This window comes from Aspergillus novofumigatus (genome assembly GCF_002847465.1).
Source record: "Aspergillus novofumigatus IBT 16806 chromosome Unknown P174scaffold_6, whole genome shotgun sequence".
Lineage (NCBI taxonomy): Eukaryota > Fungi > Ascomycota > Eurotiomycetes > Eurotiales > Aspergillaceae > Aspergillus > Aspergillus novofumigatus.
In genome coordinates, this window is record NW_020194279.1 from 2,200,689 (window position 1) to 2,212,026 (window position 11,338).

An 11,338-nucleotide genomic window follows, 5' to 3' on the forward strand; every position below is an offset into this window, starting at 1 on the left:
CCAACCGCTAAACCCGATTGAGTGGAGCTTGCGAGAAGCCGGACGTTGCTTGACTCCCTCATGGCTGGCCAAGCGGGTTCCACGGATGCCGACATGGAGCGTTGAAGGGCTGTGAACATTTGCCGATGGATAGGTTTCAATGCTCGTCCAAGCGAAGCGGGCCGATTGAATCATAGAAACAGTCGGACAGACAGTTGGACAGAGGGTGCCTGGCCTGATCGTGGAATCGAATCAGATTGTTCCTTTGCCCGACGGTTGCCCCCGCCTGTCTCCGTCGATGATCAAACAATCATGAAGCGCCTAATGCAGTCGAATTTTTGAGATCTTTCTATCCGAGAATCCGATCTGCGACTGTTCTCAAACCGGGACGTCAGTATGGGTGCCTCAAATTCGATGACAAGGGGGAAGTATTTGTAGGCCTAAGGCTACCATGACTTGTTCCATGGCTCTTTGATCCTGCTTTTTGAAGCTTTTCTTTTTTGCGTTTCTGGCTTGCTTTCGTTTGTGGACTGTGAGAGGGCTGGATATCAGCAGGGCGTACAGCGTGTAGCTCAGCCACTCTTTTTGCGTTTTGGATTCTTACTTGTTCTACCTTTATAGAACTAAAATATTACACAATCCTGCCGTGTGAAACGTGTCTCACTCTTTTTCATTGATAAGATCTCATCTGGAGCTACCCTCCTCTCTTTCCTTTTCTCTCTTCCTTCGCTCTCACGATCACAAGCGTCCTACCCAAAGATCTTCACAATGCCGCAAGTAACAGCGGAGCTCAGGGAGCAGTTGAGGAACAGTTGCCATCCCCTGATCGATGGCATCAACACCGCGTATGGATATCAGCCTTCTCTGGCCGCCGGAATCGTCTTCTGCGCCCTCTTCGGCCTCTCAATGATCGTTCACACTGTGCAATTTGCCTGGAAGCGAACATGGTGGTGCTGCGTCTTCAGTATCGGATGTTTGAGTAGGTGATCTTGGCGGGAAACAGGGCACAACAAGAGCTGACATGTTCAATTCCAACAGCCGAAGTCCTGGGGTGGGCTGCTCGCACATGGTCGGCGCAATGTCCCTACAACATGACTGCCTTTTTGATGCAGATATCCACTTTGATTATCGGTGAGTAGATTCCGAGGAAAAAAAAGCACCAGAACCATACTGACGAAAGACAGCACCCACCTTCTTCACAGCAGGCATCTACGTCCTCCTCGGCCGCTTCATCACCCTGCTCGGCCGCGAATCCTCCATCATCAGTCCAAGTCTCTACCTCTGGATCTTCGTCACCTGCGACGTCATCTCGCTCGTCGTGCAAGCCATCGGCGGCGGGATGGCCTCGGCCGCCACCAGCGATGTCAACGGCGACACCGCGCCTGGCACGCACATCATGGTCGCAGGCATCGTCTTCCAAATGGCCTCCATCACCGTCTTCGTCGTCCTCGCCGCGGACTTTGTGCGCCGCGCCCTCCGCCGCCGCCTCCTGCAGTCCATGACCGGGTCTATTGTGCCCCTCTTCGGCGCCATGATCTTCTCCGTCGTGTGTATCTATGTGCGGAGCATCTATCGGACTATCGAGTTGTCTGAGGGTTGGAGTGGGTATCTGATTACCACAGAGCGGTATTTTATTGCCCTTGACGGTGCGATGATGGTTGCTGCTGTCGTTGTCTTTAATGTCTTCCATCCTGGCTGGTTGATGCCCACGGGCAAGAGCATGGAGTTTCATCGGGAGATCTACTCTGCGGATGGGTTGCCTGCGACGGAGCTTCGGTAGTTTTCCGCTTTCTTGCTTGATTTCTACAGTTTTGTGTGCGATTATCAGTCATGGAAATGATGGAATAGATCTCACGAGTAATGATAGACCATAATTGGACAGAAGTTCCATGAATTCGAGCTAGCGACGAGATCCAGTAGAAGATAACCGAACGGAAACAAACTCAAACCATCAAGGCACAACACGCTCAGAGATACAAAAGCACTCATAGTCATCACAAATTCACCAACCTAACACCTAGCACGAAAAAGTGATACGTGAGTTGACCCCGACACAATCGAATGGAATAGCATGACAAAGAAAGTCAAGACTCAACTCCGTCCTCTAACAGGCATCTATTCATCCCGATCCACCCATCATACACCATCCACGGCCTCAATCCAACCGAAAATGCCTCCAACAGCGACAGTCGCAACACCCCAGATGACACCCCACATCGTGGCACCAGGGACATCAACCCCCCGTACGGTCCCCGCAACCTGGAAGACGGTGTTGAGCACCACCATGCTAGCCAGAAGCGCTGTGCGCGAAACAAGAACCCTTGTCTTAGCGGGCAATGTTCCCCACGTTTTACGGTAAATCCCGCATACAAGGTACTCGCCCTCGTTTGCAGATTTCGGCTTCACGCTGGCGTCCGAGCTCGAAGCACCGGTGGAGCTGACGAAAAGGAAATCCCGAGCGGCCCAGCCGGCGGGGAGGAGGGTGAGAAATAGAATCGGGAGACCGGCGGGGCCGGCGTTAGCGAGTCTGATGTCCGGGATATTCTCGAAATGCACGACCAGATAAGCTGGGAGCCAGGTCGCATAGCTCAAGTACAGCGCCACGGAGTAGACGGCTGTTGCTGCGACGGAAGTGTAGAGGGCCGTTGGGCGATCTTGCAGGATGGAGCGGTTGGGAACTGCGTCCGACGCGGTTTGCCGGAGATTGTGGACGGAGGAGGGGCGGCGGAGAAGAATGAAGGGAATCGCCGTGGAAATTAGAGTGATGCCATACGATGCCAGAATGGTGGTTGGTCGGATGCCATAGAAGGACCACAATAGAGAGTAGGTCGGCAGATGAGTGAGGAAAGTGAACGACAAGACGTCACGGCCTGTAGTGTCACAGGACCATCAGTGCTTAAATCTACAAAAGCATTGCGACCGACGCAGGGGAAGCTCACCGTCAAATCCAAGAACCCAAGCCAATCCCACTTCAACGGCCTTCCATAACATCAACCCACCCACCTCCCACCATGCCTCCAGGTGCTTGCTCACACGACCCAACTCCCCCAGCGTGACACTGGATGTCATGGTGAAGAGAACGGAGCTCAAGAGCAAGCTGTTGAAGACCACCAACAAAAATCGCACCGGAGAGGGGACCCGGCGCAATTGTGATTCTTCAGTTTTGCTTGCTGCTCTCGCCGCGTCAATCGTGGAATGGGCAACCTGCGTGGTCTTGACCACGGAGCTTCTCCTGCGCGGAGCCATAATTTCTTCCTATCGGAAACAGCCGATCTTTGAGCAACAAGATAATTTTGCCAAATACTATTGCAGGTTTTCCGCGATTCGAAGCAAAGGCTCAACGCTGAGGGGAATACTTAAGGCGAGGGGTGCGACGTGCAGGAGGAAACTGGGATATTTTGCTGCTGAGCGGTGAGCATGTGATGATGTCATCGCGCAATGGTGTCATCAAGACTTGCGAATAGTTACATAGGTATGGAGAAAGCGAGTATCGGACACATCTAGAGGGGTACTTAAAAGTCATCAGAGTAAATATACATAGACATAAATAATCATACAGAAAGAAATATATATCCAGCAGCAATAAAAATACACACACATTCACCGTGGTATCATCTTCAATCATCATCCTCATCCTCTCGTTCCTTGACTGAGACCTCAACAGTACCGCTTTCGCGGCCCTTGGGATCTCGCATAGTAATCTGGTATTTGCCTTTGTCCCAGAGATCCTTAAGGGTAAGTTCGCGGGTACGTCCCAAGCTCTCAATGTCTCCAATCCGCTTGAGAGTCGCTTCCAGATGCTCCTCGAAGTTTGGCCATGAGCAGATTTCCCGGAATGCGTTCTGCATAGGGACAGAATCAGCTCGAACCATACCGCGCGAGTCAATGGTAAAGATGTTCTCATGATCGTAGCTCTGGATGAAGTCGGCTCTGGTCATGATCTGGCGAGCTACATGGAGCGGGACTTCTGGTAGTATATGACCCTTGTCGGGTCATAAGTCTGTCCCATCTCCTTTTCTTTGTCCACGAGAGCTTTGGCTAGCACCATCGCGGCAGACTGTTTTCGTGTCAGCCAAGCCAGGTGGATTTGTTATTTTTGGATTGTAGACGTACCGCATACTTCTGCTGATCCATAACATCATCGTCCATGTCCTCACCGAGGATCCAGCACTTGTTGAGAAACCATGTCTTTTCCGCTTCGCAAATGCTGTCACAGAGTTTCATGTAATCCCTAGCCTTGGCGACGCGGTTCAAAAACGACAATCGCCCGCCGACCTTATCGTAGATGGTCTCAAGGGATTGATCTGATAGGTCCTCGCCAAAGTACTGCTTACGATATCTCTTGAGCGCCGCCATTGCCTGGCTTTTCGGAAGATCGGAGACTGGGATTACTTCCATTCTCGTTGCGTATCGCTTCAATCGTTCATATACCCAATAGTCATCGCTGTTGAACACTGTTGGCGTTCACAATGTCAGCTTAGTTCGCAAGGGCAGCATATCTGGAAGCATACCGGTGGTTACCAAGCTGCTGGCTGCCCATTGCTCAGCCCTCTGTTGAATCATTTCCAACAGATCTTGGCCATCATGGTCATCTCGCACCAGGTGGGTGCTATTCACTACTAAGACCAGAGGAGCTGCTCCCTTACGTCTTCGCGCAAGCGCCACCTTCTCCAGCTTGTTGAACGCTCGCTCAATGTCAAGAAGGGCAGTGGTATCTCGCGGCCCTCTGATGCTGAACAGACTTCCGATGTAACTGTAGAAGCTCTGTAAGCGATCGCTCTCATGAATATAAGGTTGCAGCAGGCACATACTCTTCGTGGAACTCAAAGTCGAGGGCCTTCCCGAGTCTGATTCGGAAGATCTCGAGGTCACCGTGCGCTTCAAACATGGCGACGCCGTCTCCATTGGTCTTTCGCATCGCCTCAAGGAGCATGGAGGTCTTTCCGGTACCCTTCTCGCCAATGATGAGGTAGTAGTGCCCACCGGATTTTCCCTGGATGATCCTGTTGAGTTTCTCCTGCTCATTACGGACAACCCAGTGCTCGTCGTGATGGTAATGATGCTTTCCATATTCCACACCTGCAACCTCGAGTGCCGGGTCACCAGGACTGAAAGCGTTGTCCATCTTCTGCAAGATTAGATACTTGTAATACTGATGGTAGGAGTATCCCGCTATGCTATGATCTTTAGTTAGTGAATTACGTGCAACTCTACCTTAAGCAAAGACAGACGCACCCTAGCACGGCAATGGAAGCGAACGTGGTTGCTGCTGTCTCCAGCATCCGTAGGATGGTCGATTTGAAGTTGGGATCAGAGTCTTGACCTCGACCCCGGTCATCGTCTCGGCTATCTTGCTCCAATGGATTCGTCGCCGACAGCCCAGGTGTCCGCGAAAAGTACCTCGCAGCGAGGCAGGGGACCGATTGATGAACTCTCACCGGCCTGTGCAGGCCCATGCGGGCGGCAGCACTCAACGATCGTTGAACGCTTCGATTCCACAACATCTTCAGAGAGTATCTCTCACGCACAGCGCATTCGAAGAACAAAAACAAAAATAATGATCGAGTTCAAGACGGGGCCTTCTACAGGACGATGAAGCGAACATTTACCGTCAGCTGCAATGTCAGCGAGATGACGTAGCAGATTCCGAAGTATCAGTACAACTAATAGGGGGAAACACTAAAGTTTGTATAGGAAGAGGAAGAAAAAGAACGTATGAAGACGAAAAGAGAGAAAACTTCAAAGGAGTGTGAGCTGAGCTTTAATAAAGCCAACAGCAAAAGGCCATCTAAAACATAAACAGATAGTTCCAAAAGAGAGAGTCGTCGGTGTGGACTGGACTGCGGTCCGTGGTCTGTCTTTTTCTCTGTTGGACGCTGGTGCGCCTCTGCGATCGGATGGAGACCAGCAGATCCACGCCTTGGCGATGCATCCGGCACTGCGGGTAGACCAGTTGGCTGACGATGTCGGATCAAATTGTGGCTGGTGAGTTGACGCAGAGCATTGATATTTTGAGTCAATTCTTGAAATAATGTATCAGATACCGATGATGAACGAGTATACATAGATTAGGTGCTGTCGTGGTTTGTGAGTGTAGCCGCTGGAGAAATATATACACCTTGTCTTCCATGGACACTATATCAGGATCCCTACAAGTAATATAGGTCCTCAAGCGACTCGGAAAGGGTATATTGAGCACAGACTCCCTATCGAAATCTACATCTGCAAGTATAACTGCACAGACAAAGAGAATCATGGAAGAATAGGCAGAATATGTTCAGAACAATAGAGCTGCAATATGAGAGTAAGTCCTAAACATCCCCTTCGAGGTTAAAGTACGGGATTTCTCCTGCAATGCGCACAAATGCGTAGTCAACTGTTGCTACTGTCATCCGATTTATTATTCATACATCGTCATCTCCCCGAGAGAATGAGCTTTCTAGGTAGTTCACTCTTGTAGTTCTTGGACGGTGTGGAGAAGTCTTGGTGGGCGTAGATGCTCCGTCGTCCGTCAAGCCCGAGCACTTCCGAGGGTATTCCGTTGTCCACGAAATTTTCTCTTCTTCCCCGTGCTTTCTCCAGCTTCAACTCCTCCCATCTATCCTGGTGATATTTACTTGCCTCACTGCAGTTGCCCTATTCTGACCTGGGTCCTTTTTATTTTCGGTTTTGTCTGGGGTACGGGGTTTGTTTCGTTGGATTCAATTGCCCTTTGTATCATATCTATATTTCTTCTTTTTCCTTTCCCATTTAAACCCCCGGAGTAGAAAAAAAGAAAACCCTTCGTCCGGTTTCCCGCTTTTTTCCCCGTTCGGAGCTTGAGGCAAGCTGTCGTGCGACAGCTCCAGCAACCAATTCGTCCTTTAAATAACCCCTTTCATTCCAATCATCTTTCCGTCTCTCCCAATGGCGCAAACCAACGGCGATATGGAGCACTCGAAAGGTTGGTCTCGACATTCTCCGGATTTCTCAACCGCTCAGTTTCGGAGCCTCGACCCGCCTACTCTAGTGACGAAACTAACGGATCCGTTCTTATTGCAGAGACTCCCGAAGCTCAGCCAGTTGAGCAGCCCACCAATGGTGAACAGGCTGAAGGACAGCAGGAAGAGGAGAGCAGCGGTGGTATGTCGTATCCGCGATACCCGGGATGAATGGTTCTCCGCATTGGTATTGTCATCGCTAACGTCAAGCGTGATAGGCCTTTTCCAGATCTCCGTCAAGCTGCCGCATGAGCCTTATAAGATCCAGGTTATGGTGGGTGATGACATAGAAGCACACTAGATCACGAATGGTTGTCCTAATCCGTTTTGTTTTACCGTCTTCAGGTGTCAAGCCAAGAGCAGGTTCAGGATGTCCGCCAATCGATCGTCGAATTGCCCGGCACCTTCCAGTACACTTGCTTCCACCTCGAATTTAACGGCAAGCGCATTAATGACTTTGTGGAATTGTCTGAGGTCGAAGGCCTCAAGGCCGATTCTGAGATTGTCCTCGTGGAGGATCCTTACACGGAAAAGGAAGCTCGGATGCATATGGTCAGAATCAGGGACTTGGTTGGTGCTGCAGGTGACCGTTCCGACAATCTGCACGGTCTCAACGCCGGTCTGTCGCTGCACGATTCTGTTACCGCCGAAGCCGCTGCCGATGATGTGAAGGAGCACTCTCTGTCCAAGTACGACATCACCTCTTCTCCCCCTCTGGAGACCATCCTCCCCAGAGCAGAGGCTCCTCTCCCTAAGACTGTGAAGTCGATTTCGCTATCAGCATGGAACCCTCCTCCTTACCACCTTCGGCAGAAGGGTCACCTGCTCTACCTTCAGGTTACCACCAACGAGGGCGAGCAGTTCCAGATTACCTCTCATGTTTCTGGCTTCTATGTCAACAAGTGCTCGAATCACAAGTTTGATCCTCTCCCCAGAACCACGCCGAAGAAAGTCAGCGCACACTCGCTGCTCACCCTGATCTCAAAGCTGTCGCCCTCCTTCAATTCTGCTTTTGAAGCTCTCCAGGAGTCCAACAACAAGAAGGACCTCCTGACTACCTTCCCTTTCCAGAATGCTATTCCTAACAGCCCATGGCTCGTTACCCCTCCTTCTTCCAATCCCAACACCCACCAGGCCGACATTACTCGCTCTCAGGAGAGTTATCTAGTTTCCGGTGTGGACAACGCCGAGACACTGCGCGACTGGAACGAGGAATTCCAGACTACTCGGGAGTTGCCCCGTGAGACCGTCCAGGACCGTGTGTTCCGGGAGCGCCTGACCTCGAAGCTGTTCGCTGATTACAATGAGGCTGCCGCTCGCGGTGCCGTGCTTGTGGCTAGGGGCGAAGTCGCTCCTCTGAACCCCACTGAGGATCGCGATGCTCAGATCTTCGTGTACAACAATATCTTCTACTCTTTTGGCGCTGACGGAGTGGGAACCTTCGTGTCGGAGGGCGGAGACGAAGCCGCCCGGGTGGCCGTTGGTAAGGACGTCTTGGGAATTAAGGCCGTCAACCAGCTTGACATCAACGGCCTCTTCACGCCGGGAACCGTTGTCGTTGACTACCTCGGCAAGCGTATCGTCGGTCAGAGCATTGTGCCTGGTATCTTCAAGCAGCGCGAGCCCGGTGAGCACCAAATTGATTACGGTGGTGTCGAGGGTAAAGACGTCGTCGCCACGCATCCCGACTTCGTCTCCGTCTTTGAAAAGATGTCCAAGGCGCTCCGCATCAAGAAGCACCCTGTATGGGACAAGGATGGCAAGCGCCACGAGCTTGAAGGCAGCGTCGAAACCAAGGGTCTTTTGGGCACCGATGGCCGCAAATATGTCCTTGATCTCTACCGGGTGACTCCTCTTGATGTTATGTGGCAGGAAGAACCCGGCAGCGAGGACTACCCTCACCGCATGTCAGTCCTCCGATTGGAGCTGGTTGAAGCGTACTGGAGGTCGAAGATGAGCCAGTATGTCAAGGCTGAAGTTGAGCGCCGTCGTGCCGCCAAGGCCCAAGAGGAAGCTGCCAACAAGGAGCAGTCCTCCGAGGCCACCGAATCGAAGGAGCAGGAATCCGAGGAGAAGGCCGAAGAGGCTCTTGATCAAGAGCGGGTGGATATCTCCGGTTTCCAGCTCGCGCTCAACCCCGATGTCTGCAGCGGCCAAGTTCCCCAGACTGAGGAGGAGAAGAAGCAATGGGCCGAGGACGAAAAGGAGGTTCGCGATGCTTGCGAGTTCCTGCGTTCCAAGGTCATTCCCGAGCTGGTTCAGGACTTGCATGATGGTGACGTTGGCTTCCCCATGGATGGACAATCCCTCAGCCAACTCTTGCACAAGCGTGGTATTAACATCCGCTATCTCGGCAAGCTGGCTCAGCTCTCCAAGGAGAAGGGCTCTCGCCTGGAAGCTCTGTCCACTTTGCTGGTTCAGGAGATGATTGCCCGTGCCTTCAAGCACATCGCCAACCGGTATCTGCGCAATGTGCCTGCGCCTTTTGTCCCGTCCTGCGTCGCCCATCTGCTGAACTGCCTCTTGGGTGCTGACGTGAACCCGAACCCTAGCGCGGAGATTGATGCTTCCCTCCGCGAGATCTATCCCGAGGGTGACTTCTCGTTCGAGAAGGTCACGCCAGAGACTCTGCGGGCCGAGGTTGAGAAGCAGGTTACCGTGAGATACCGTTACACTTTGGAGACAGAGTGGTTCGCTTCCCTGAGACACCTCCAGCTTCTCCGTGACATTGCCATCAAGCTGGGTCTTCAGCTGGGTGCTCGCGACTACGCCTTCACCAAGGCTCAGCTTCCAGCCAAGGTGCCTGTCGCCAACGGCGCCAACGGTGCTTCGCAAGACGAGGGCAAGAAGAAAAAGAAGAAGGGTGGTGACTCCAAGTCCCCTAGCCGTGCTGTCGTTGAGGAGAAGCCTGTTGTTTCGATTGTGCCGGATGATATCGTCAACGTGGTCCCATTGGTCAAGGACGCCTCCCCTCGGAGCTCCCTTGCCGAGGAGGCATTGGAGGCCGGACGTATCTCTCTGATGCAGAACCAGAAGCAGCTTGGCCAGGAGCTCATCCTGGAATCTCTGTCCCTACATGAGCAGATCTACGGTATCCTTCACCCTGAAGTTGCCAAGCTGTACCACCAACTGTCCATGCTTTACTACCAGACGGACGAGAAGGAAGCGGCTGTCGAGCTGGCTCGTAAGGCCGTGATCGTCACGGAGCGCACTTTGGGTGTTGACTCTGCCGACACCATTCTGGCCTACCTCAACCTCAGTCTTTTCGAGCACGCTTCCGGAAACACCAAGACTGCCCTCATTTATATCAAGCACGCCATGGACCTGTGGAAGATTATCTATGGATCCAACCACCCTGACTCTATTACCACCATGAACAACGCCGCCGTGATGCTGCAGCACCTCAAGCAGTACTCTGATTCCCGGAAGTGGTTCGAGGCTTCCCTGGCCGTATGCGAGTCGCTCTTTGGCAAGCAGTCCATCAACACCGCTACCATTCTGTTCCAGTTGGCACAGGCTCTGGCACTTGACCAGGACTCGAAGGGTGCTGTTGGCAAGATGCGGGATGCCTACAACATCTTCCTGAACCAGCTTGGACCCAACGATCGCAACACCAAGGAAGCCGAGACTTGGCTCGAGCAGCTCACCCAGAATGCTGTTTCCATCGCCAAACACGCCAAGGACATCCAGGCTCGCCGCCTTCGCCGCATCAACATGAACCCTCGCGTGACCAGCCTTGGCACCAAGGTCCAACCCCAGGTTGGCCAAACAGCTCCCGAGGCTTCGGGCGCCAAGGGTGCTGCCAACGCTTCTATGGACTCGCGCAGCATTGATGAGTTGCTCAAGTTCATTGAGGGAGGTGACGCTACCTCTTCGCGCTCCAAGCAGAAGAAGCGTGCTGCGGCAAGCAACCCCAAGCTGCGGGGCTCCAAGAAGTCGTCTGCTTGAATCTGAGTCGTCCTCTTTATCCCTTCTACCCTAAAACATGAAAAAAGTTTCTGGATTCTACTCTTTGACCATGTATGTGTTAACATCAACATATTTTTCCATCTGAATGTCGGTCTTAAAATGGTTGTGTCTTTTGGATGAGCGGATATCTGTCTTTTGATTGTATGAATCTCTCTACTCTTTCGCCAATTGGCACTGGGCACTTTTCACCTTCCACCTTGTTCTTGTGATTCCGCAAACAGTGCATAGCAGGTTGGGGGATTTGCATTCCATACTTATGTCCTTGTACTATATATATGTATGACTGGCGGCGGCTACCTAGACATGCAGCTAATGAAGCTATGCACTCTATGAGAAGAATGTTTCCTTGATCTTCTGTCCCAGTAGTTCTACCTATGAAAGTCCCCTTTGCTTTGCTCTTGTACAGGCAG

The 11,338-nt window shown here is 52.1% G+C and overlaps 4 protein-coding genes across 4 annotated transcripts; 2 read left to right on the plus strand and 2 right to left on the minus strand.

Moving 5' to 3' along the window:
- Positions 1–747: 747 nt before the first annotated feature.
- On the plus strand, positions 748–1,879 carry P174DRAFT_411126 (RTA1 domain-containing protein; the record flags this gene model as incomplete). Its single annotated transcript, XM_024824262.1, has 3 exons — positions 748–958; positions 1,018–1,110; positions 1,164–1,879. 3 exons carry the CDS (start codon positions 748–750, stop codon positions 1,757–1,759), a joined length of 900 nt encoding a protein of 299 aa, XP_024680693.1. The 3' UTR covers positions 1,760–1,879.
- On the minus strand, positions 1,830–3,346 carry P174DRAFT_444130 (uncharacterized protein). Its single transcript, XM_024828006.1, has 2 exons — positions 2,919–3,346; positions 1,830–2,849 (listed from the first exon to the last, which is right to left on the minus strand). The coding sequence occupies exons 1-2, from the start codon at positions 3,223–3,225 to the stop codon at positions 2,116–2,118; spliced, it is 1,041 nt and encodes a 346-aa protein (XP_024680694.1). The 5' UTR covers positions 3,226–3,346; the 3' UTR covers positions 1,830–2,115.
- Positions 3,347–3,470: 124 nt separating this feature from the next.
- Positions 3,471–5,913, minus strand: P174DRAFT_444131 (ATP-binding protein). Its single transcript, XM_024828007.1, has 5 exons — positions 5,215–5,913; positions 4,791–5,156; positions 4,491–4,732; positions 4,093–4,433; positions 3,471–3,962 (listed from the first exon to the last, which is right to left on the minus strand). The coding sequence occupies exons 1-5, from the start codon at positions 5,481–5,483 to the stop codon at positions 3,597–3,599; spliced, it is 1,584 nt and encodes a 527-aa protein (XP_024680695.1). The 5' UTR covers positions 5,484–5,913; the 3' UTR covers positions 3,471–3,596.
- A 1,123-nt stretch (positions 5,914–7,036) lies between these two features.
- On the plus strand, positions 7,037–11,303 carry P174DRAFT_444132 (translation initiation factor 3 subunit CLU1). The gene is made up of 2 exons (XM_024828008.1): positions 7,037–7,101; positions 7,178–11,303. The coding sequence occupies exon 2, from the start codon at positions 7,509–7,511 to the stop codon at positions 10,905–10,907; it is 3,399 nt and encodes a 1,132-aa protein (XP_024680696.1). The 5' UTR covers positions 7,037–7,101; positions 7,178–7,508; the 3' UTR covers positions 10,908–11,303.
- Positions 11,304–11,338: the final 35 nt, after the last annotated feature.